Source organism: Anopheles marshallii, chromosome 2 (genome assembly GCF_943734725.1).
Source record: "Anopheles marshallii chromosome 2, idAnoMarsDA_429_01, whole genome shotgun sequence".
In the NCBI taxonomy this organism is placed as follows: domain Eukaryota; kingdom Metazoa; phylum Arthropoda; class Insecta; order Diptera; family Culicidae; genus Anopheles; species Anopheles marshallii.
The window spans coordinates 61,875,390-61,901,176 of NC_071326.1; the positions used below are offsets into that span (position 1 = coordinate 61,875,390).

General features: G+C 39.6%; 5 protein-coding genes across 6 annotated transcripts; 1 reads left to right on the forward strand and 4 right to left on the reverse strand.

Moving 5' to 3' along the window:
- Positions 1-519: 519 nt before the first annotated feature.
- LOC128719196 (activator of 90 kDa heat shock protein ATPase homolog 1) lies at positions 520-2,204 on the reverse strand. Its single transcript, XM_053812819.1, has 3 exons — positions 1,423-2,204; positions 1,215-1,350; positions 520-654 (listed from the first exon to the last, which is right to left on the reverse strand). Exons 1-3 carry the CDS (start codon positions 2,202-2,204, stop codon positions 520-522), a joined length of 1,053 nt encoding a protein of 350 aa, XP_053668794.1.
- A 612-nt stretch (positions 2,205-2,816) lies between these two features.
- LOC128707789 (pre-mRNA-splicing factor Syf2) lies at positions 2,817-3,512 on the reverse strand. The gene has a single exon (XM_053802745.1). The coding sequence runs from the start codon at positions 3,510-3,512 to the stop codon at positions 2,817-2,819; it is 696 nt and encodes a 231-aa protein (XP_053658720.1).
- Positions 3,513-4,577: 1,065 nt separating this feature from the next.
- On the forward strand, positions 4,578-13,752 carry LOC128708552 (sal-like protein 1). The gene is made up of 2 exons (XM_053803530.1): positions 4,578-5,070; positions 12,389-13,752. Exons 1-2 carry the CDS (start codon positions 4,578-4,580, stop codon positions 13,750-13,752), a joined length of 1,857 nt encoding a protein of 618 aa, XP_053659505.1.
- A 1,814-nt stretch (positions 13,753-15,566) lies between these two features.
- On the reverse strand, positions 15,567-23,187 carry LOC128706857 (superoxide dismutase [Mn], mitochondrial). 2 transcript variants are annotated; one of them, XM_053801799.1, is made up of 4 exons: positions 23,139-23,187; positions 16,225-16,304; positions 15,777-16,152; positions 15,567-15,709 (listed from the first exon to the last, which is right to left on the reverse strand). In XM_053801799.1, the coding sequence occupies exons 1-4, from the start codon at positions 23,185-23,187 to the stop codon at positions 15,567-15,569; spliced, it is 648 nt and encodes a 215-aa protein (XP_053657774.1). The 2 variants fall into 2 exon arrangements, with proteins under 2 accessions (XP_053657774.1, XP_053657773.1); XM_053801798.1 differs by lacking the exon at positions 23,139-23,187 and adding an exon at positions 16,555-16,592 and having other exon boundaries at positions 16,225-16,327.
- Positions 17,737-20,523, reverse strand: LOC128706855 (protein Son-like). Its single transcript, XM_053801797.1, has one exon. The coding sequence runs from the start codon at positions 20,521-20,523 to the stop codon at positions 17,737-17,739; it is 2,787 nt and encodes a 928-aa protein (XP_053657772.1).
- Positions 23,188-25,787: the final 2,600 nt, after the last annotated feature.

Consider the following 25,787-nt stretch of genomic DNA (forward strand, 5'->3'; position numbering starts at 1 on the left):
ATTTTACACTAACATAAATTAAAGCAATGATATAAGCAAGGTGTCGCTGGATAATGAGACTAGCAAGCCACGTCTAGCTAATGGCAGATATGGGCAATTTTGCTTTCTCAGTTGCACGAATGAAACACAAAATGACTAATTCAAATATACTTGTCTTACTATAGCTGTATTTCAATAAGTGAGTCCCTTCCGCACTCAAATGAAGCATTGCGTTCGAAATAGATTGCCAGTTTAGAGCAAATGTTGAATACTAATCACATTCGGATCGCGTTGAAAGTGTCTGATCAATTTTGTGTAACTATTTGTCATACAACTGTAATAGTAATCTCATTATAATTTACAGTCCCTAGCCGATACAACCACCGCTTTTGTACCGAAACTATAGATTATAACTTTCCCGATTAGTACTAATCGCAATGCGTTTCAACGAGGGTAGGAATTTGTTGAGACAGAGCGTGCAAAAGAGTGCATATTGTGGTGTTGTTGGTGACAGTGAATGATTATACCATTTTTTTTCCTTTACAAAAGAAGATTTCCGAATCCAAAAGCAGATCGAATACTATCCCAATAGTATCGCTTCCAATTCTGTTCGGTTCTTTCGAATTCGGCTGCCGGAATCATCTTTTGGGTCAGTTTAAGTGTTGTGTGATCCTCCTAGAAGACAACATAATAATAAGATCAGAAAAATAGAGCGTATATCAACCAAACTTAGACTTAATAATATTATTCAACGGTGATGTAAAAAGTGATGTTAACGGTGGATAACTTTGAATACCAATATATGAGAATTTATCACAATAACAACATATTACTGCCAGATATGTCTCCAAAACACAAAAAAGAAATCAACTTATTTGGTTTTTTTCAGCCCGCGGCAAACTATTTTGTTTTAATTAAACCCTCGTGTTTGTTCTCGATTGCTCACTAGGAATATAGTATTGCGATGTAACACTTTCATAAAATAAAACTATTCAACTGAGAATCACATTTCATACAGCGTTAGAGGACACAAATGAATATACAAAAAATACCTAATAAGGTTGCGCCATGCCATGCCGGATCTAATGTAGAAAGCTAATCAATTCAAAAGATATACCCTTATTATATTGTATAATTAACTAATATACTAATATACGAACGAAATTCTATTAAACGTTGAAAGTTGCAAGCGTAAGACGTTCCTTAAACTAAGCATATACCCAAAATATACATACCTGCTCTTCTAACTCCATTGTTACAGTCGAATAATGTCCGGAAGGCCACTCCTTGTATCGCCAAGTTTGTACAATTTTCTTGTTCGGCACAATTTCTTCAAACTTGCCGCTAATATTGCCTCCAAAGTAAACGAAGCTAAGATATATACACATACATTAAAATGATGTTGAATCCCTTTATACCCTTGAATACGCTAGTTTCACTTACTCTCCTCCCTTGAATAGCTCATGCTTAACGTGTCCACGGGTGAATGCCGTCACCATATCCTCTCTCGTAAGTGCGTCGAATAATTCGTTCGACCTGCACTGGAACTTATTCGTCGTTTTCAGCGTCTTCAAGTGGAGCTTACAGCCAGCGTCCTTTTTCGAGGTATCCTTCGGACTGGTTACGGTTTCGAGGTCAATCTTTTTCTTGTTGAACCCGCTAGCGAACACAGTTTCTTTGTCATTCTTCTGCGGTTCCGTCTCTGTACCATTCACTTCGTCCTTCTTCGGCAGGATCAACCCCTTAGCAAAGTCCGCCTTAAGCTCACGAATGTAGGTGTCCAACTGCTTCCTCAGCTTCTCCCGGCCGACGTTATACATGAACAGCTTCATCTTCTCCGAAGCCGGATTGGAACTATCCAATGATACCGTTAATTCCACCTCGTCCACGTCATTCTCCTCGGAGAGGTTCGGAATGGTCACTTTGCCCGTCACCTCCTCATCGTTAAATAGGCCCTTCCATACCAGCACTATGTTCCACTCGTAAAAGAATATTAGCTTCCCTTTCCGGTTATTGGCCGTTGCCTCACCTTCCAACTTGTCAATCTTTGTTATAGTGCATTCCAAGCCAGATCCGGAAATCACAAATCCATCCAGAAGGGCCTTCAATTTATCCTTCGACCATGGTGTAGCGTTTTTCTCTGTCCAGTGCCAGTTATTGACATTTGTCGCATCCGGTCGCTCCTCCACAATCCAGCGTGGGTCGCCTTCGCCCCATTTAGCCATTTTTGCTCAACTTATGAAGAGGTTACTCGACACGCAGACCACCACAACGAGCAATCTCAGCGTGGATCCGTGGATGCAATTTTCTTGACAAGAGCGTGATGCTATATGATTATTTAACGCCGCGTTTATTCTCCGTTCCAATACAGTGCACGGTATGTGTTATTGAGGAAAATATGATTTTTGCGCAAGCAAATTAAATTACTGAAGACTAGCACGCTTATTATGCAAATCGACAGGTTCGAGCGAGTGAGACTGATAGCTTACAAGCGTGATCTCTGGCAGTTTTGATTATCAAATATTAGCTGAACGATCACGAAAATTTCAAGACTTTTCTAGATTTTTCGGCTTTTCCATGCCGAGCAACTGTCTCGAAGCGTCTGTCAAAACACACTGTCACACAACTGTCAAACAGACAGCATGCACAGTGGTCGATCGTCAAACAAAATACCAACCAAAATCGATGTTTCTTCACTTTGTTGGTGTTTGCTCTAATCATGTGCGATGTTTCGTACCTCTTTGTGAGTCACAAACAAAACTCAGCTGTTTTGTTCTTTAGTCTTATTTTTATTAATTCTTTTCAATAAAATATGGATATTGATATTTCAATACATATTAGATAGCTGTACCGCGTTCCAAGTTCTGTTTGATCTCTGCCGTATGCTCCCCATAGAATCGTTCCAATTTCTTGTTGAATCGGGCATTCTTTTCGTTAATGTAATCTATATCGGCATCATCATTGTGTGTACGTCTTCTAGAGAACTTTTTACGCTTGGCTATCTGCCCTTCCAAGTCCTTCACCATGTTATCGATCGCAGCTGGAGTGTCCTTGTGCAAACCTTGCAGTATAACGTTCGGACCGCCGTAGAAAGCATCTCCGTACCTTTCCTTTTGCTCGTCATACTTTTCCAAATCTCTGGCAGGCATCGCTTTAACCAACCGATTGTACTGTCGTGCTGTTTGTGCTTCATAGTCCGAAAAGCCCGGATCTGCGTTCCTCTTCTTCGCTTTTAGCTTATCGATGCGGTCTGCTTCGGCGGCGGATACGTTAAGCATTTTCACTCGATTATAATCCAGCCCATGTTCTTTCGCTTCCGTTCGTGCCTTCAAATCCCCGATCAACCATTCAGCTTGTCGTTTTCTAGCCTCCCAATTTGCAGGCAGCTTCTTGCGCTCATGCTCCGCGATGACCTCTTGATGGTTTGAAGCGCGGGCTTCATTGCGTTGTGTATGCAACTGTTTCAATCGTGCCATTCGTTCGGCGTGCTTCTCAGCAAATGTTTTTAATGAACTTGTTGCAGTTTCAGACATGTTAGCGATTTCGTTGAACTAAATAGGATGTATTTTTACTACGTTGTTTATTCCACGACTTTGCTGGGTAAACAAAACCAAGATATTTAAAGATAGATGGACCATTTGGTAATCGATTGTCAAAATTGACGTTTCGGTCCAGTATATAAAATGTTTTAATTTGTTCTGTTTTTTTTTTAAGATAACTGGAATGCATACAAAAACAGGCATATTTGAGTTACATGCGTGCAAGGTTCATTTGAGCATAATTCGTCTGAAATATTTTGAATTTGTCTTGGTTGGGTTGTCACCATCATATAAAAAAACATTGACATCGTGTCCTTTGACATAAGGGATTATGTTGTATTCGTTATGGATTGAATATTGGGAATATTTTTGCAATTTTCACAAATCGAAATACGTACGATGATTATCTTTAAACAAAACTTCTTTTATATGAGATATTCGGTATGTATTTAAAGCTTAAAATATCATTTCAAACCTACAAACATTTTAATTACATTGAAATGACACGTAGCTCTTATGTCAAACAATATCAAAATGGAGAACAACATACGCAGCAATGACCCACCTGTTGAACGATACAAATTTAAATACCAATTCTCGTGAAAACGAGGAAGACGAAGCACCGCCAGAAAAATAATATGCATTGCGTTGTATGGACGCATACTACAGAAAGCTTTTTTATTTCTGCACTGAATAAGCCGGGTGTGAGTTTTATTGTATCGGGAAAAGGCGTAAAATGCAGCTTGAATAATGAAAAGTAACTACTTTTCTACTCTTAGAAAACCCATAAAAAGTAACGTTAAAGAAACCGCGTTGTTTGTGTGCAGTTTAAAGTTCGACTTTAGCAACTAGCAAATTAACCTGTTTAAAGTGAATCAATTTCGTGCGAATTTTGTGCTTGCGTGTGCTGGTAGTGTTGTGTGCATGGTTCAGTGTGTTTGAAACAGTGTAACACAGTGACAACATGAAAATGGATTAATATTACGTGCATGCAAAACAAACCACTCGTATCGATGCATCAAGCTTGTGGTCTCAGCATACGGCTCACCCTCTTTACCAATGGCCCTAAACAGTCCCAAGCGTCTTAAGACGGCTGTGCCGCCATGCGCAAATTACTTAAGCACACCGCCACCATCGGTAAGCATTGGATCACCACCACCGTTCAGTACACCCTCGTCCACGAATGGGCATCAGCAGCATCAGATCGGAACACTCAGCACATCGTCACAGTTGCAACAATCGTGGAACCAAAACAACAATTGGTTCAGTGACGCTACCAGTCCCACCTCCAGCTGCAGCTCTCCGGATGGGCATCAACACCGAAGCTACGGTGGGCACAACTCATCCGGCACACCGCAAACATGGAACACTTCCAGTGGTGGCAGTGGTTCAGCCGAGAAGTCGGAAAATAAGCGCGGCCGGCCGCGTTCCGAAGCACTGACGACGCTCATGGTCGAGGGTTCGATTTCGCCGTCCGCAATAAAATGCCGCTACTGCAATCGAGTTTTCCCGAGAGAAAAGTCCTTGCAGGCACATCTACGTACTCACACAGGTAACGGGAAATGATTTCGATTCGCAGAAGTATCTCAACGCAACATATTAGTAGGCCGTCAATATCGTTCCTTAGAATTAAAAAAAAAACTGTTTTGTATTGCTTATAGCTATTGCTAACTTTCAGTTTACGCAACGTTGGCTATGATGGTAAATTACTGACTAATTAACTAATTCACATTAGTTTGAAGACATTTTATTCTCTCAACAGTGAATAGGCACCTTATTCCGGTTGTTTCTTGCATATTTTATTATGTGACAAAACAAAAAATCTATTGCGAAAATATTAAGAGCGGTTTGATAATGTAAAAGTTTACGTGAATTTTTCATCTACTTTGTTGAGGCCCTTTGGAGTCTTATGAAGTTTATGAGGAAATATTTAAGGGGTATTTTTGGGTCAGGTGATTCCTGAAAAGAGAATAAAAAAACAATGCTCCTTAGCACCTGCTACCATTTACTGCATTCTTCAGGTGGGTTTTGCGTTTATCACTCTTTCTACGCGTGTACTTGTCGCCATGTTTACCCATTTTTTCTCACATTTTCAACTCCTGTAGCTCCAAAATATGATTTTTTGATTGTCCAGCATCATCATCGCCTACCATGATGCAATATGCAGCGACAAATATGCTGCTGGAAAATGCCACCTGATTACAACAGCACTTGCTTGGGTTCTACCACCAGCTGGCTCTCTTCGAAACACAGGGGGCTGTCCTTTCTGAATGGCTATAAAAAATACAACCCACCGCAGCCAGGTGGAACTCGAGAAAATGTGTTTCCTTTACTGTACGTTCTTCTCTATGTTCCCCCGAAGGTTTTGGGGAGAAAAGTAAGCAACGAATGATAATAACGTATGAAATAATTTCCTTTCTTTCTGCCGAGGCCCCTGATGATGATGACAGTGATCGTCATCGACAGCACCGGATCATAACCATTCGGTTGTTTCGTTATTGACGAGCGTTCCCCAGCACCAAGCAGAAAAACGGAGAGTACGAAAGAGAAGTATGATTCGCATGATTCCGGTCCACCCAATACACGCACAATCCGCGCGGAGGTCGTGTCGTGGATGCCGCATAAAGGAACACCAGTATGGCAATGCGTTTGCTATTTAAAAGCTTCCACAGCGTAAACCTCTGTACCCGTGTATTGGTGCGCAGACATATTATTTTTTGCGGAAACTCAAGCGTGTACACGCACCGGCTTCTTAAAAGCGGGTGGCGGCTGGTCACTTGGTTCGGGACACGGTCAGTTGGTTGAGCGATATGAGCGGCGCTAGTGAAGCCCAATACCGGTGTGTTGCGCATTGCGTTGCTATGCATTCCATCATTTGGTGTTCATGTGTTGGTACATACTTATGCGTGTGTGTTTTTTTTAGTTCATGGCAAGCCACGCTTATGCTACCTTTTCAATTCTCCTCTTCGCACAATATATTCAACATTCGCACACCAACACGCATAACGTTTTAAACCTTCGACTGCTATCCCAGGTGTGTATCGGAGTTCGATGTATCGGTTGTACGTCTTACGAACAATCGCACACACACATGCACCCGAAGTTGGCTTAACTTCATTAAATGGCTTAAATAGCAGTTCGGGGTTTCTTTACCCTCTTCCCGTTTATCATCTATTTTTTAACCACCTTACACTGCGTTGTTGCTGTTTCTCTTTTCTCTCTCTTCCATTTCTTTCTATTTTGCAGATTTTTAATTTTTCATCATTTTGTTTTTTCTTCTTCGTTGTTTGTCACATCCTTTACTTTTTTGATATTTTCTTTTATGGTTTCTGTCTCATGTGTTTTCCTCTTAAATCCACAAGTTGCCGCTTTGTTTTAGAATCCCTTTTACGAACCTTCTGACAAAATCCATTCTTCTTTTTCCCGAGAAATTTGTCGCTTCTTCTTTACGGTTTGAAGCGGCGACCGTTAAAAAAACCTATCTTCAATATTCGTCTGCATGTAGAAAATGCACTTGTTGTGCTTTTGCATTTCTGTTTTGAGCCGATTAAGGATCGTTTGAAATGGATGTGGCTTAAGGCAAGCTTGCACATCTGTTATTTTTTTTTCATCTTGTGTTCCTTCGCTTTGTGGTATTGCATCGTTGGTGAAAAGAGGATTGCATTGAAACGGTTAGACATTTTTAAAAAACCTTTTTCTTCCATTGGTCGAATGCTAGATTATTCTTAAATGGATTAGACATACTTTCTTTTTCAAAGAAATTTGAAATGTTTAATATACATTTTACTACCTATATATATTTCATTTTAGGCATAGAAATGTACCTTGGAATATTTTGATTTAAGAAAATATTTTCATTCATGTTTAATGATTGGAATATAATTATTCGAACTATGCAGTCATTTTTTATTGGATGGAACAGTTGAGCAAGATCTATCGAAGATCTCACCTTCGTTCATTTCAAGACGGAAGGCAAAATGACCGGAAAACAGCCAGACAGAAGTCACGGATGCCTGCATATTGCTTCTTGCAAATCGAAGTGTGCACTAGCACACCCGAAATACTCCGGTGTGTATAATGATTACCGTAATTACGCTGATGGTTCGATGTTGTACGAAAACAGCACAAACGGGGCGAACCAGCCGAAAAAATCGCCCATCAATCGTTTTCCAGCTGGCTGGCGAGATCGATGGTTCGTTTCATTTTTTTTCTTTCCTTTTTGTTGATCATCAATTTCATCAAATGAACCCGGGTTTCTTCTATTTTTGCCCCAACTACTGCTATTACTTCTACAATTAATGGATCATGGGAAGAAAGACAGAAAAAAGAAAGAGATTCCCCCTTCATCACAAACATAAATAGGGTGCTTTATAGTGTTTGCCCTGGTTGAATATCTTACGGTCAAAAATATGCGTTATAGTTCCAGTAGATCGAGCTCAGGGTTTTCCTTGATTCTTTCGCTAATTACGCAATTGCCAGATCCCCCAGGATTAGGAAACGGTGAAGAAGCTGGCTGAACCGCGTAACACAATCTAGTTGGCCATTGGCCCTCATCGCTCCAACAAGATCGAGCAATGTGGAGCGGAATTTGGCCAAAGAAATAGCTCAATTTACTGTAGAGTTTCCGATCTCCCATAGTTACCTACGGCACAAAAGGAGAAGGCGCGAACGCTTGAAAGATTTCGCTCTAGTACATTCTCAGTTCAATTCTCTCGAGAAAATTGTCTATTCTCTAGTACAGTGATCTCCAAACTACGTTCCGTGGGCAGCATGCAGCCCTCGAGAGTCTCCAGTGCGGCCTGCGACACTATCGCTATTATTATCGTTTTAAGAAATTGTCTAATAAAAAAAATAGTTGCAATAGTTTTTAACTGTTTAAATATTAATTACTGTAATGGTTAGTAAAATTAAAACTATAAATTGTAAAAAAAATATCTCCAACGCAACATCTATGTAAATTACCCGCAAGATAATGTGTTAGTGGCCCCCACACTATCGTATTTTCAATCAATATGGCCCGCAGACTGAAAAGTCCAGCGAGCTTCATTCTTCATTCAAATTCTGTTTTCAACGTTCGAGGGCAAAATGAAACCTATCCCGGGAAATCCGTTTAATGATGATGGAAGTTGAAAGTTTCGATAAGTTCATACCTCACAAATATGGTGAAATGTATGAAGGTGCTTCATACTGTCTCTACTGACGCTGATCTATCGAGATGTCGACCATCATCTTCGTTCGCTAACATAAAGCAGGTCAGACGTGTGTTTTGTGTGCGTTGTGGGAGTTGCTGGTATTGTGTAGTGTTCGCAGAGTAGGAAGCAACGATGTGGTCATTCACATCGTGCAAAATTTTGGCCAACGTTTTTTTTTTATATTTTCTGTTGCATTTCTTCTTCTTTGGTTGTTTTTTTTCTTCTAATGTGCGAACGTAGTGCGAAAAGAGGCTTCGAAAGAGATTTTTAAATTGGGTGGTTTAAATTGATTTTGATTAGATCCGAATCGGGGTGCACGGATCAGCGAAATGGAGAAAATGGAGCGAACAATAGGCAAGCTTCAGCACTTCTCGCTCCCATGCATACATTGGTGGAGGTTCATTGATTGAGGCAGTTTTATTCGCCACTTTTACACTGTCTGTTATCGAACCTCCTTACCTCGCGGTTAAAGATTGCTTTCTTTAGTTTAAACATCCTCTTCTGCGTTACTATTGTTGGTTCTCTTTTAATTTCTGCGGTCCGGAACGTAGCTTCATTATGAGCGTTTCTCATGCCTTTACTCTTTTATGGTTTTAACAGCTCCGCTCATGCACGCGTTGCGTATGCATTAATGCTAGAAATGGATTTCATTTCCCCGTTTTTCGACATGCTTTGACAACTTCATTTTTCTGCGATCTTTGTTTCGCGTTGTGATGGTGTAATGTTCGAACAATAATGTTAATCGGATCTTCCGCAACAGTCTTGGTTTATAATGATGTTTTGCAATGTCCGTTTTAGGTGTTGTTGATAATGCGTGATTAACAGTGCATCTTTAATGGGCGTGGAACGAAGAGAGGTTATATTTTTTATTGCAATAGTGTGTTCAATATGTATTTGCTTGTTTATATTATTTCATGGGTCAACGGAAAGCATGTAGTTCATTCGTTGAAGCTTTTAATATCGTAATATTTAAATTAATTACAGCATTTCGCAACAAACAAATGTTTTATTGTTAGTCCCGGATATGGAAAAGAAAAACCATGATACATTTTGATAATATCAATGTTTTCATATAATGAATATTTTTATGAATCTTCATTGGAGAGTTATTCTCGAAAGATTCATTTCGTAGATTTCATGAATATTTGAAGAATTAAGAAACTGAATCAGATTAACTCAGCACCTCTTTATACACCATACACCTAAAGGACACGGTAACGTATGACACGTGCATTTGATTAGATTCTTTGTATTTTGTAAAACCAAATCAACCAATTTCCAGAAATAAGTGCAATATAGCAGATTAATCAATTCCCATTCATTTTAAAATAATAACTGAATGTTTTCGGGTGAGAATGAGTTAGAAAGTGAAAAAATGTTCTGTAATAAAAAAATAAAGCGATAAATATCACAAGCATTAGATGAGAAGAAGAATAGTTAGAACATATTCTAAAGTAAGTTAGTTTTTTTTATGAAATCCAGGTAGAGATGCTATATGCAGATAGCTTGTGGTACCCAATGACAATTTGTCATTAATCACCAGAAACCAGAAGGAATTTAAGAGTTTTATAAAGGAAGTTACCAAAAGAATTTTCACTGATTTTTTGTATGTATTTTATTCACCAAACAAAAAGAAAACTTTGTATAAATGACCTAGCTAACTTTAGTAAAGTATTAGTAACTTTAGCACAACGATTAATAAATAATTAATAATTATTGAAAATTTCATATCAATCGGTTCATAAATATTTATTTAATAATATTTATTTTATTTTATTTAATATCTGGTTTCCGAGTTGCAAATCGATGTTTAAAAAAACGTGTTTGAATTTTGGACTTTGGTTCTTGCCGTCTAATATAAATCCTAGACTGTGTTAATTTAACAAATCTAAAAAAAATCTATAATATCCGTTTAAATTGTCATCGTATTGTTGTCCGTTTGATAAAATAACATGCGTCGTAATAATATATCGCGCATGCGCTTTGAGGCATAATTTTTATTGTTAAAGCGTCTATCCCTTCACGAGGTAAAACTTCCCAAGAAATTTCCACTCTCCAGGGACATTTGAGATTAATTTCAACACCACCCAGGTACCCTCTGGTGAAAAATTTAAATCACATTGTTCTACCGCAATGTGGACCCGCGAAGGGAGCAAATAGGAAAACCTTGTAGGGCAAAAAAAGGGTCCCTAATACACTACCCCTCTTTCGCAATCGTTTCTTGTGGCATTCGCTTAATGCAACACGTGAGCTCTCTTCGCCCTTTACATTTCACCTCAAGCAATCTCTATCAACTATCCCGTGCATAGCGCTTAAACAGTACACAAGGACGACGAATGACGATCCCCATCAGGCGCATGATGTGTCACGGTGGGTTTGCGCACCCTCGGTCCGCAGGTTTGAATTTTGCTTGCGCGAGTTGTGTGCCGCACGGTTGCACGTGTTCCACCCTGTGTATTCGATTTCTAGAATAGGAAAACCAGAAAAAGGAGCCCCTGGATGTGAGTTCTCGTTTATCCTTGGGTTGTTGCTTCCTTTGTGCCTGGCGATAGGTTGGAAGGATTTTTTTCATCGTCCTTTTTCCAGTAGATAAGGTTTTTTTTCCTCAATATCCTTTTTCTCCAAGTTAAGCATCTTACCGCACCGTTCGTAAATCTTTTATGTATCGGTTAAGAATAAAAACAGCAAAGTTCCGCTTGCTAGTTGTCCTTGTTGCTCTTCTGGGGTGGATAGTTTCGGATTTCCCCTCACAGAATTGCCACGTTTCCGATCATTCATTCGCAGGAAGATCAGCTTCTAAATTTTGCGCTTGTCCTGCAGGCAACAATCATTGTACCACTGAAGGATCTTCACCCTAGGAAGATCATTTTCTCATTTTTTCTGTAGTAAAAAAAAAATATCCTGCCTAAGACCTGCAAAACATTGCAAATGCGGAGTATTGGACGGATAGAGATTAGGAATAGATACAGTAGAGCAAGGTTTGCAGATGCGTGCGATTTCCATTGATTTTCTGATTATTACATTATTTATTATGCATGTGAATAAAGAAATTTAATAAACAGAAATAATTTTGCATTTATAGGTTATGTAAAGGTTATGTTGTTCTAATTCCTTCAATTGTACATACCTCTAACTCTGCACCATACGCATCATGCTTGGTTTTATTTATTCATCAATTTTACAACTTAAAAGGGGCACGCTTGTATTTTGATGTTTTGCGCACAAGGCAATTCAGGTTGCGGGACAACCCGTTTTGCTATACGGGACAAACATGCTAAAACTCGCCCAAAACGTGATCGGGGCATTCGACGCAAATTTATGTTTTCGTTTGTTGCTTTTTTTCTTCGTTTGTTTTGGGACTGGGGTTTGGGTTGGTTTGGAAAGAATGTTGTGAAACAAGTTATACGTTAAGGTTTTCTTGGGAGATTTAAACGTTTGTTCCGTTAGAAATCAAAGTCTCGACATTGAGTCAAGGTGCATGCGAAAGAAGTTAAAGAGTAGATTAGAATGATGCTAAAGACAGGTTTTATGATTTAAAATACAAAATATTGAATTTGCTTTCATTACACAAAAATACTAGATTTTTAATATTCACTTTACCAAATAAAAAGATTGCTAAAGTACATTGTTAAACAGCAGATTTTAATAGAAGAACCATATGTTTTTCCCCAATTTTAGGTGAACGTCCTTACCTGTGCGACTATCCAGGCTGCACTCGTGCCTTCACACAGAGTGGTCAATTGAAAACGCACCAACGGCTGCACACCGGCGAACGTCCCTTCATTTGCTCCGTCCCCCATTGCCTAATGCGTTTTACGCACGCAAATCGTCACTGTCCCGATCATCCGCACGATACACTCAAGCGGTGCGATGACTTTGTTATACAGACCGTGCCGGAACAGAACAGTGAGGTACTTAAATGGTTAGAAAAGTATCGCACCGAGCGAGAGGATCGTACACCAACACGAAAAACACCCAAGCGCAACAACACAACAAACGGAAGTAGTTGTGAGAATGGAAGTGGCACAACGGATGGTGTGCCCCAGAATGAAAATGAAAACCGTCGACCACATTTGACACCGCGGGCTGCTAATAATGAAAATTTCCTCCCGACGGGTGTAAATGGAACCGTAAATGGAGTAGTAGCGGATTCAGGTTGTACTGCGGGTCTAGATAACCAGCTCCTGTTGTCACCGATTACACCGAACAATTCATACAAATCAAGCCGTAAGGGATTGATGGACATGAACGCTTGTATGAGCCATACCATCAGCCCAGTAACGACGAAGCCGAAAAATTCGCGTCCGAAATTAATTCAGTGGCAGGAACCTACGAGCCAGGAGGAAGATGAATCCGGCGATGAATGTTTTGCTCCGTCGAAACAATCGACGTTCAACCCGAAGAAGAAATGGTTGCGTGACGCTTGGCAGGACGATCTTGCTAAACCGTTGGAACCGAATCTGATCTCGCAGAAGCTGTTTTCGTCTACGACTTCCACGATGGCACTGAAGCAACAGCTGCATCAGGAAAGTGTCACCACAATATCCCCGTCCAAAAGGCAACTTCTTGGTGTGACGGGTCATAACAAGCCTTTGCCACGGATGGAAGGCATCGGTCATGGCGGTGTCTTACCGTTGCCGGTAATGTGCACCGTTCCACCGGCAACAGTTGATCCCAACCAAACTCGACCAACGGTTTTGATGGTAGCCAGCAAGGACTGTGCCCGTCCACTGTCGGACAAGCCAGCTGCAGCAATGCAAGCAAATAACACCGCTTCAAACTGTATCAATTTTTCCCCTAAACCGGAGGAAAACAATCGTAAATTACAGGGAGCATTGGCGTTAATACAACTAGCAGCAAAAGATGCGGTACTGCGAGACTCATTTGACGTATCGCACGTGGAAGAAACTTTTCTGTCCGACCATACCACGCTATACGACAATGAAATGACGTTATCGCGCTCAGTTGATGAAACGAATGGTCACTTGCTTATACCGGAAGGATATGCTACAGAAGTGAACGGTTTAGACAGGTATTCTTAAATACATAGCAAAGGTCTAACCTGGTTGCTCGTTGCTCGGATAGTTTCTTGCCCCGCCCGAATAATACGTTTAGCGTTCGTCATCGTTAATATTAAGGCATTGTTTCGCTAAAGATAGGTTCCAAAGAAAATCTTCCTTAAAGTGGAAGATAGAAAAAGACACAATCGGAGAGGCTTTTTTAAGTGTCACAAAAATCACGTTAGAAGATTGAGACAGAATCCTGTTTTTTATGATGTTTTATTTTAATTACAAGCCGGCCAATAGAATTCAAATTACCGTGTTTGCAAACACCTTAACTCACAGGAGATTATTTCTTCCACAGTAAAAATAACAAACATTATAACGATTTCCATGTCAAGCCATTTCGGATATTTCATTGATTTGTGTACAGAATATTTATATGGCCAGAAAAAAATGAGCACGATAATAATTCCAAAAATTTCGGCTGGTGTCGATAATCTTATTTTCACTTGCTTTGTATGAACATTTTTCCCCTTTACTCATTCATTTTCGACAAACACTACTATAAAATTTGCTTTTTTGAGATTTTTTCTTTCACCCAGTGAGCTTATAATGGAATTATATCGATGAAATAGTAAAATTTCTTCCGCAAAGTTAAAAAAGGGTTTATTATTTTTTAGTAAAGCCGTTTCTATTTACATTATCCACTTCTTACATTAACGGTAGATTGCGCGCTGCTTATATGAATCCTGGAAGAGTTAAAGATTTATTTATTTTTCTATTTTTTTCATTTATTACTAACTACTAAGTTCGAATAAGTTTAGTTGACACAATTGAAACGTTTCTTTTATTACGCGTGTACAGATTTTTGAAGTTGCGATTCTGGTTGTACCTTTGATGCATTGTGTAAATGGAATGTAAATTGAAGCGTGGGTTGTACTTGAGACAAGAAGATGTGTACAATAAATGTATGTTACAAGATGAAATCTAACGTGTCATCGATATTGATACGCTAATAATACCGAAACCATACTACTTGCTTAGTCACTTACTGATTCGGTGTTACTTTGTGATCTTGACCTGATGTAGTACCGATGAGTACGATCTAAAAGAACTTTACGGGCTGGGTTGTCCGATGCCATCTTAACGATCTGACCAGCCTATGGAAGTCTGAAGAATCTAATTGGCTATGATAGTGAGTTTATCGTGTAGATCATAGAGCTTATCATTGCAGTCACCCCTCTTTTATGATCCCAACCTTCTGAGCACCTTTCATTTAAACATAGCTAAGAGGATTTAAAGTGTTTTTGAACTTACCAACTTCTACGTTAAATATATAAGTAACGGGCCAAAATCCCATCCGGACCAATCCCCCGTAGCAAGGACTGACTATCCGGCGAAGTGGTAAAATAAGCCTAGTAAGCCAGAAATGGCAGGCCATGACCATGACCTAATCGGTCGTTACGCCAACAAGAGAGAGATATATAAGTTCTATTTGTGTAAGTACCGGTACCCTACGAGATAGAAATATGTTTGGTAAGAAGAGTTTTTACATTTTGAAATGTTACGTTTTACTAACTTGTTAGGAAATTCAATCCACTACTGCTGTCAAGCTTCTCCATTCATAATCTTTTCCGGATTTAAAAATTCAAAATAGTAATACAAACGGTTGATAACTTTGCATTTGATAAAGGCATAGGTATCGCTGAAAAGATGATTTTATTTCGAATAACTACCGTTTTTTTCATCCACTAGAAAATACATGTGCACAGTTGTAGATAGGTTTTCAGAAAACACCATGTTCCGGTTTTGATGATTCGAACGTCGCACACAAGGGACTGCGGCGGTTATTCTTATTGGGCTTTTACCAACCGTTCAGAGACATCCTTCCAGTTCACGACATCAAATACGGCATCGACGTAGTTGGGTCTTAAGTTTTTGTACTGAAGATAGTAAGCGTGCTCCCACACATCGATGCCCAATAGTGGGACAAGACCTGTAAGGAAAAATCGAAATAATTGAGAATGTTGTGTGGTTCCTAAAATTATTTATCCTCAAATTACCCGTGGATGCTTCCAACGGATCCTGATTCGGACAGGCGGCAATTTGAAGCAGCTTTGTCTTCTTGTTATACCCCAACCATGCCCAACCAGATCCCTGCACAGCTACGGCAGCAGCTTTCATTTCCTTCTTAAAATTTTCCATACTTTGGAAATCACGGTTCAGTGCTTTCTGCAGATCTACCGACGGATCGCTTCGATCCGGAGATAGATTTTTCCAGAAGATCGAGTGATTAATGTGACCACCTCCGTTAAACTTGATCGCGTTTCCAAGCTGAATGATCTTGGAGACATCCTTCTTTGCCACAGCATCCTGCAGCTGTTCTTCAGCTGCATTCAGATTCGTGACATACGCATTGTGATGCTTCTGATGATGAAGCTGTGGCAGAAAATAAAAACGTAGAATATACCATATCTGCGGAATCCATTTTGTTTGATACCATTTTCCTACCTCCATGATTTCACGGCAAATGACCGGTTCGAGTGCACCAAAATCATACGGCAAATCGGGCAGAGTATGCTTGCTTCGGCATCCCAACAAAGCGCTGCAGTTCCTGTAGAGTAGCAGAAGAGAATTGTTTATAAATACACACTACGTACTTTCCACTTGTTATCATTGTTTGGACTATTTTGTTGGCACATCCAGGATGTGATCGTTATGCTTTTACATAATCTACAGTAGCGAGGGACGGGATACAGAGAAAAAATGGCCTATAACGTTTTGGAACCATTTTCAATATCTGATTTTGTTCCCCGTGCTAGTAACACTAAAAGGACTTACTTTGCAGTTAAAAAAAGTGCACCACGGATGACCAACATTTTTAATTAAAGGGTTGATAATGTTGCTCACAACACACACACTAAACACAAAATAAGTTTTTATGGAACAATTTTAGTATATAATCCTATTCTGTTACTGCAACCGGCAATCACTTGCGAGCCTGATATTCCAATTTATTATTATCTAACTTTGTTGTATGGATGTGTTTGTGTATGTTTGACGTTTTTTGGATGAGATAACTGTTTTACAGTTAGAAGTTGAAAACTTGAAAATGTCCTAAACAACCCAACCAATTTGAATCACACGTTGCGGGTTTATTTATCAAACCGTTCATTTTTATAATATTTCCAGCATGATTTTAACGAATTAGTTTAATGTTAGAGTTAGTAAAGTATTTTCTCATGGGTTTTCACTTCTTCTTCTTCTTTATCGACACAACAACTTCAGGAGGTTTTAGGGCCTGTCATTTCTTGCTTCATGTTAGAATTTATTGACCCGTAGCCGGATAGTCAACCACGAGTAAAGAGAATTGGTCCGGATGGGATTTTAGATCGGTGAAGACCGGCGCCAATACCAATACACCACCGGACCATAGTTTATCACTTCATTAACAATGAAATAAAAGACAGGAATTTACAGTTCCTGTTCTCCAAACTGAAACCACCATATATACCTTAATTAATTGTAATTAAGTTGAAAAATATAAATAACAATTGTGAAAAAGATGTGAGATCCGAAACAGGACAAACTACCTAGTTATGAGTTCCTTAAGGCATGGAAAAAAGCTTCAAAAGAAAGAAATAAATACAATGCAAGAAATGTGTTTATTTGCAGTGAAAATTGCATTTTATTTCACTTTGGTATCTACAGTTAAGAGAGGCGCAAAAAGTTTATACTAGAACAAAAAAATGTGTACGCTGATTGTTAGCTATTGCGAAAGAAGATGAATGTTACCAACACTTCATAAACTCAATCGCATCTGACACACTATAGTAAAAAGAATTTAACTATCCTCTGCTTAATTAGGTTTGTGATATATACAATCCGATTAGGAAAATTTTAAACGATAGCTTCGTTACTTCCTGCCTTGATACCGTTTTCTATATATTATCTCTGTTCAAGAACAGGATGCTAATTATTCCCTACCATCACTTCTACACTGTAAAATCATGTTGTCATTCCTTAAGTAATCATAACCCCCAACTGTTGCAGACAAAATTTGGCCGCCGTTGCTTTCGCTTCCTTCTTGGTGTTATTCGCAATCGCCGGTTGATATTCAAGTCCGTTCACAAGCACTTTGAAGATAAAACTCTTTGCATGACCGGGCCCACTTTCATGCACCAGCTCGTACATAGGTGGATTCCATTTGTGCTTCGTGGCGTACTCACATAATATCGAAACTGGATGTTTACCGTCTGTGTTGATTTTTACATTCATAAACCTAGGACGACTGTCGCGGCGCGCAAACGGTGGCATGGGATAGGATTGATGTGGCCGTGGTTTATTTTCACCTTCACCCAGTCCTCGCTTATCCAACTTTACATCTAGTAAAAGTGGTTGCAATGAACCGTTTTTCTCTTTGCCCAAACCCTCACCTGGTTGCCAGCCCATCTTCTGCAGCAAATGCATTCCCATACCGCCCGTTACGGGTGCAGTTTGTTTCATCATATCTCGGCTAGCCCAAGGTTGATAACCTTCCGCCAGTTCCCGCTGGCTGAGACAGTTGACACCGGTCGATCCTAGAAACTGTCCAGGCATTGCTTTGGATGAGGCCCACGTCGACATGTCCTTCTGCGTATTGTATAGCATCTGTCTCGCATCGGAATCGGATGGATTTTCCTGCAGACGGCGCATTGCATTCAAACGTTGACTAACAATCTGCGATACATCGATAATGGGCGCATCGGACTGGGTGTTAAAAATGTTGTCTGATCCGGGGCCTAAATGTGAATGAGGATGGGAGGTTCCCGGTCCTGGCGTGAAAAGTGGCCTTTGTTGTGATTCCTGATGCGGACCAACACCTAGCGGATTCATGTTTGGAGGTGGAATACTGGTATCGACGGGAAGATTCATTGATGTATCCGGTGTAGCCATATTGTTGAACGGTTGTACATGGGAAGGCGTCGGATGCGCGGTTTGTGACATTTGCGAATTTCCCGGTGGAAGGTATGGCGATTGATACGGTAAAACAGTATCGTTCGTTGGGTAGCATGGGGGACCCGGAGCCAAAGGCATATGTCCCACATGGGGTTGCATTAGTGGAGGTATCGCTGGAGGGGCAGCGGCAGGGACTATACTTGGGACTAGTGGTGAACCTTGTGGTACAGAGAAGTCCGGTGCGGGGCTCTGTTGTGGCACAAACGTGGATGATGGTGGCAGGATGAGTTTCTGTTTTGCTTTGTTTCCAAAATTGGGTGCTCCTCCAGAGCCACCAGAGTCAACGGTTGACGCAGCTTTGGTCGATGGAAGTGCCTTTTTCGGCTCAACCGGAATCCATTCCGTTTCCGAGCTGCGATGATGTGCTCCGGATGATACTGGAAACTGCATCAGCAGGGCCTTTTTCTCTTCGGCCGATTTTGGCTGAATTGTGGTAGCGTTGCGAATGTTCATCACAATTGGAGCAGATTCTTTCAGTTGAAATGGATGATGAAAAGCTTTGCTTGCTCCGTCCGCATCGTGATCACTCTCGTCAGACGATACGCTGGACAGATCATTTGCATTGTCCTTGTGGGAAATTTTCTTGCAGAATGCGGTCAACTCTTCGATGCTTTTTCCACTGGCATGCATTTTCGAGATAAGCTTTGCTTTGGATTCCCCGTCTAAATTCTGTGCACCCGGAAGCGTTCCCTTTTTCAGCATATTAATGGCATTCTTGCGGGCAATTTCGAGCAGCTTCTGCTTATCTATCTGCTCCGTAGAGCGGGATCGGGAACGTGATCGGGAAAACGTATTCGAACGATGTCGTCTGGAGCGATCCTCACTATGTCGGTCACGCTTCCTGTCTTGCCTTTTTCGTTCGTTTTCTTCTTCAAACCCAGCATAGAAAGAGTTGTACTTTTTTTGATAGAAATCGTAGTACCTTCCTTTTTTGTTCTCATCGTCATCCGACATCGAAAATTCCGTCTCGGAAGTCCTCCGTTTGTGCAGCTCGCTTCGGGACGGCTTATGATGCGAAGGTTTATCGCGTTCGTGATGGTGTCGCTCATGATGACGTTCCGTTGGTTGAGATGAACTAGTCGCAAGTTCCTTGAAAATAGCGCTATCCTTCAGACTTTTGATTTGTATCCTGCCCTTCAGCGGTTGTTTAGTTTCCTCTGGTATTACTTCCTTTGTTTTACCGTTTTCTTTAAACTTTTCAATGTCGCGTTGTTTTGGAGCTTTGTCAACATCATCCACAGGCTCCTGCTTCACTGTTACCAGTAGCGTTTCACCAATCCGGTGTTTTATTCGCTTGTGTTTTTCGTGCTTTCGATCACGGTCTTTCTCTTTCTTGATTTTTTTCTTTTTTACCCGTTTCTCACCATCTTCAGCTGGATGCTCAACTTCCTCCTCACCCGAGTCACTTTCATTACCCTTTTTCTTTTTGCTTTTCTTCTTGTGTTTGTGTTTCTTCTTTTTCTTTTCTTGTTCCACTGCGTCGTTGGAGTCATCTTCTATAATTTCCGGCGGAGCAGCATTAAACACACGGAAAAGTTCTGTGAGGATTTCGTTGGACGATTTCAGTGGTTCGATCGCGGGTTTCACGTCCACCACTTTTTCCGAGCTTTTTTCCGGGCCGCTGCTGCTGGTGATGGTGGTCGAGAAAATGTTTTTCAGATTCACATCGATCGACAGCTTGTCTACCGTTTCAGATTTGCTCGAATCCTCGTAGCTGGTGGTTTTTTCCTGTTTGATCTTGATGTTCAGTGGAAAAATGTCCTGCGACTTATCGCCTTTGTGCTTGTCTTGCGCATCGCTGTAGGCGCTCATGGTTTTGTTTTCCTCAGAGTGGTTCTCAGTTACATGAAGAAATTGTCGCTAAACAGCCCATAAGCTGTGTTTCATTTCAACCGCGTTATCTAAAACGAAAGACGAAAATTTTTTATAATACAGTCTCGAAGCACAATGATTGTTTTCGTCGGAGGTATGTTTGACATTACTGACTGACAGCAGGTACATCGCAATGTCACTATGGCCACTGTACAGGACATACGTAATATTATTGAAGAATTATTAAAAAAAAAAGTTAACTTACATTCAATTGTAGCACGAAGTGAATCGAATCAAAAGATAAAATTACATAAAAAAGCTGAATTTTAGTAGCAATGTTTAAATACCATTATTTACAAATTCTTTTCCACAATCTCGGTTTATGCTTCAAACAATCGCTTGGACGACAAATAAAGCACATGTCGCAATTCGTTCAGCTAATGAAGAATCAGAAATAAAAAAATGTTAATTAAAAACAGGGAACAGTTGAATGGGCTATGTTAGCAGTGTTTTTTTTTTTTAATGTAATTGTATATGATTACAAGTTTTGTTTTAATTCAGTGAAACGCAACTTGTTTCGATGTCTGCTTGTAGTTTCTCGCACGCTTAAAAAATTATCTATGTGCAAAATGTTCTTCCAAATGACACATTCCTCCAAATAGACAAGTAAACACTCAGGTATAAACACGCAGTATTATTGTTTTGTGCTGGTCTCCTTCCGTTCCACCCACTTTTCCTACTGCAGGTGGTTGTTCGTGTTGTTTTTGTCCGGAACAACCCAAATCTGCAGCCACAGGGAACACGGATAGGGTCGACGGGAAAATCGAACTTTTCCCTTACTCACAGTCGTCACACCTACGGTAGTGGAAAACAGTGAAAAAGCGACTCGGTGTAGCGCTGCCAGTGTGTGTTTGTCGGGGTGCGTATGTGTGCTTGACTGTGAATCACTTTCGAGGCTTTGCTGCTGCGAAAGAATAGTGTTAATTCGGCCCGTGAAGGATTCATACAGCTGATTTCTTGAGTTATCTGGAGGTTTGCTCACATTCAAGTAAGTGCTAGGAATGAAAAAATGGGTTTGCCAAAAATTGTTCAGTGTTTGCCAGTTTTGAAGGGATTTGTAAAGTTTCGTTCTCAAAGAATACCTTGAAAATCAATTTAACCAGGGACAATATTGCATGATAAGCTTCCTTGCAAAAGCCTTGATGTAATTGATTCTTGTGCAGTGTTTCTGAGCAATAATAGTTTCTATTACCTTTGGAAACATTGCATGAATTTCATATATTGATGCTGTCGTTTATACGGAGTACAGATGCACTTTTCTCAGCGTAGAAAACGCAACCTCCCCGACATCCTTATTGCGCAAGGACCCTCGAAAGCTATACATTGTTATATAATGTGGCACTGGGCGATTGCTAATTTACGGTCCTTTAGAATGGATGTTGCTATTAGGGGTGGGATGTTTGAAGCACCGTAATGGGTGGGAAGTGGGTTCGTGTACGTGAAATGCTCGATAATTGTAATGCGCCTACTTTGTCATTCTTGTATGAAAGGCTTTCCGCAACAAGAAGCTAACTTTCTCCCGTGTAGAGTTCACTCCTGCATCTCATTTATTATTCAATCGATTTAACGTTATTCGCCTCTTGGTGTCCCAACTGGAATTACGATGAGATGGCGAATGTAAATGGATTATTCATATTTTAAGTTAAAAAAGTACCAAATTTACTGCACATTGTAAAATTTTATCAAAAACTGCAGTTTGGTATTTTTTTTGCCTTTTTGTGTTGGTAACAATCGCTTTCATGCATTCTGCTTGCACATTAGCCTTTACTTAAATTTAATGTTTTGAAGTGATAAATACTTACGATACCGTGTAATAAAGCCCACGGAATTCTGGAGCTTGTCCAATTATGATGCAAACGTCTTGCAAACGTGCGTGATACAATCATCACGAACGAATAAATTTGAATTCAAGATGACTTTATTAGCACTGTTGCTACTACACTGTGCTAGCTTCTTCCGGTATTCTTTGTTTCGTCATGAGAAGCTTTCTCAAACCAAAAAGGGCACACCTTTATGGCCTTGGCGTTTGCATTTTCTCTCGTTTCTTCTTTTAGCTAGTGATGCAGATAGAAAATGCTGGTCAGTATTGTAATGGCTTATTGTTATGTACATAATATGTTTGTATGAATTAAAATTTACTTTTGAATAAATTATGTTTTAGCCACTACTAATTACAATTTAATAATAATTACGAACTAATTCTAATTCCAAACTTTAATTGTTCGCCGAAGGGAGTTACCCATTAGAGTCCATCCATTAGTTAGAACAATTTCTTTCTCAAAAACTATTTGAGTTGGTCTCTTATTTAAATAACCATTCTAACGGTTCGGGCTGGAATGACTCATAGGGTAATTTTTCATTTCCAGTCGCCAGACTGGGACATTTTGGCTGCATCGTGCTGTCGTCGTTTTGGCCCTACTGTTAATCGTCCAGACAAAATCGATGGAGCAATTTTTTTAAATATTTGTTTTCCTTGTATGTTGTTTATAAGACAGGGCTTAGGGACATATGGAAATTTGCAATGAAGTGGTACACTGTACCAGTTTGTCATGCTTTACTGTTCGCTAATTTTAAATTTTCATTAATCCTTTGAACTCGGAACATCACCGCAATGGTCGTTGTTGATCGCAGTAGTCGTAGGAATGCAAACTTAAACTTTTCTAACTTTTTACTTGATTTCAGTAAATTTTTGAAAAAAAATTATTTTAGTCTCGTGGTATTCAGCTGTAATAACTATCAAATGCATCATTGTGTTGTGAAAATTTGTATAGAGTACAGCAAAAATATTTTCGATATTTTGTCATTTTAATGAAAAAAACCATAATAAATGTGAAGAGAGAATTTGAAAAGCGTGTATTCCTAGAACAGGTAAAATGCATTCCGATGCAAAAATTGAAAAGAATACTGGAAAAAGATAGCAGTGAATTTCTCACACAAAACAAATTCCAAGTAAATTGGATTCATACAATCGGAGAAATAAGCAATCAAAATCGGTTTGGTTTCACGTAGACGATACATTAAAACATGTTTTACGAGCATTGTTTTCTAAAAGGGTAATTTGAAATAGAACACAACGCACCAATATTGTTTTTTTTATATTAAATATAATTTATGATAAAGTTCCTCCTTCTCTATTCGTTTATGGTTACATTATAGTGCATAATTTAGCATATACTGTAAACATAATCCAGCTAGTACCACGAGGAGGTTGCGAAAGGAGTTAAAGATACGTATCATGTATCTTCGCATTAGCTAGCCAGCTGAAAAAGAAAGATATTATAAATGGTACTAAAAAACAATGAATGTGAATACAGTATTTTCCCGAGTAGCGCAAATAATGAGTGCCAGAAGCGCGTAACGCATTAACGAGGAGTATGCGCTAAAGCGCTTAATTGAAAAGTTACGTTATCCTTTTAGTTATGTCTTCATCGCCGCTTTCTTCTAACATAATGTTTCCCTTTGAAAGTGTTTTTCGTCATCATCTTGGAGGATGTCCAAAGTATTTTAGGCATGGGAATGACCTATTTCATACAAATGGCATACATTGAATAATATAAAACGGAATCAATTAGTAAAGAAACACATTAGTGATCACAGTAAAAGAAAATAGCTTTTTTCATATCTTTGTGAACAAAGACATGGAACAAGCACTGTATATAAAAATTTGTAAGTGTGTGATTATCTTATGGAAATATATATATGCAGTTAATATCAAGGCAAAAAAATAATTTATAAAACAACCTACATTTAATCCTTTCCCAACTCCTGGTTCATGCCATCCATCCATCGGTATAGCACCGTGATGACATGTTTTTGTTCCAGAGGGTGGAGTGTTGAAATCCAATTTTCAATATCTCGACCAATCTGCATTTGATTCTGCGGCTGAGAAGCAATTTCAACAGGAGGAACAGGGGAAGGCGGAGTTTCAGGAATTTCAAAACTTTCGATCCTGTTTGCGGGATGCGTGGGAGAAGAAGGGGTTGAAGGAACTTCCCAACACTCAGTGTTTTGTACCGGATGGGAAGTTTCCAATACTGATGCTGCAGGCAGCTGAAATTAGCAAAAACAAAACTTATTTAAGTAAATATACCAATTATAAAGGAAATAATACTTACTTCATCCTGAGTGCCGGCAACATTGGTGGCATCTTCCGCTATAAAGGCCATAGCTTTGTAGACGTTCCACTGTGGCTCGTATCTTTCGCTATACACTAAAAAAGCGAAACAAAAGAAATAAATGAAACGCATTCTTAAGATAACAATCATAAACGTAGCAGTACAGTATCTTACATGTTCCTGGTTTTACACTTTTTTTCTATTTTTATTTGGTAATTTCTAAAGCATTGTAGTAAAGATGTCCATTGTTTTTTTGCTTCTGCTATCGAGCAGCACTGCCTTGCTGCCACTATTTTCCAGGCTTTTTGTTTACTATTGTTACTCCTGTAACCATTTTTTTTCCAAAGAACTTTCTGGGCCTTCACAGCCTTTACCAATTCGAGATTTTTCTTTACGTTCTAAAATTAAAATAAGTCGAAATAGTTGTGTTCAATATTGTTGTTAATTTATAATGATGGGTTAGTAATTTCTTAAGTTTTGGTCAATTTTCCATTATTCAGAATGTGACAGCAGTACAACATGGCCTTCATGTAATAAATACATTTCAATGTATATGTATCAATATCCGATCGAGTGCACACGGGATAAGATGACCTTTCACTGGTTGGAGAATGAAATGTCTTCAAACGAATGTGAATTGTATCTTAGATTAAGTTATCTTTGATTATATGCAATACGGCCTGGCCGTTCTTCTTGTATAAAAAACATATAGATACCAGCATGAATACACCACCTGTACGACCTACTATTCTAATGACTATGGGCCAGAATTAAACACACTGAATGAACAAGCTGGAAGAGTAAACTCGATTATGGAAAAATTGTTTGTGCTCTGTGCATATTCAAAACGTCACACGGCACGGCAAGCAAAACGAATGTCTGACGTTGCAGACGTGGAATGTCGTGAGCGAAAGACGATTCGAACGTAGCGGCACGTGATTCAATGGCAACGGCATAGGATTGAATCACATAGCATTCGATTCGACCGTAACAGCTCGTAACAGATTCGATCGTATTAGCATGCGATTCGATGGAAATGCCATACGATTCGAACGTAGGTGATAACAGGTGTAGTGATGGGAAATGATC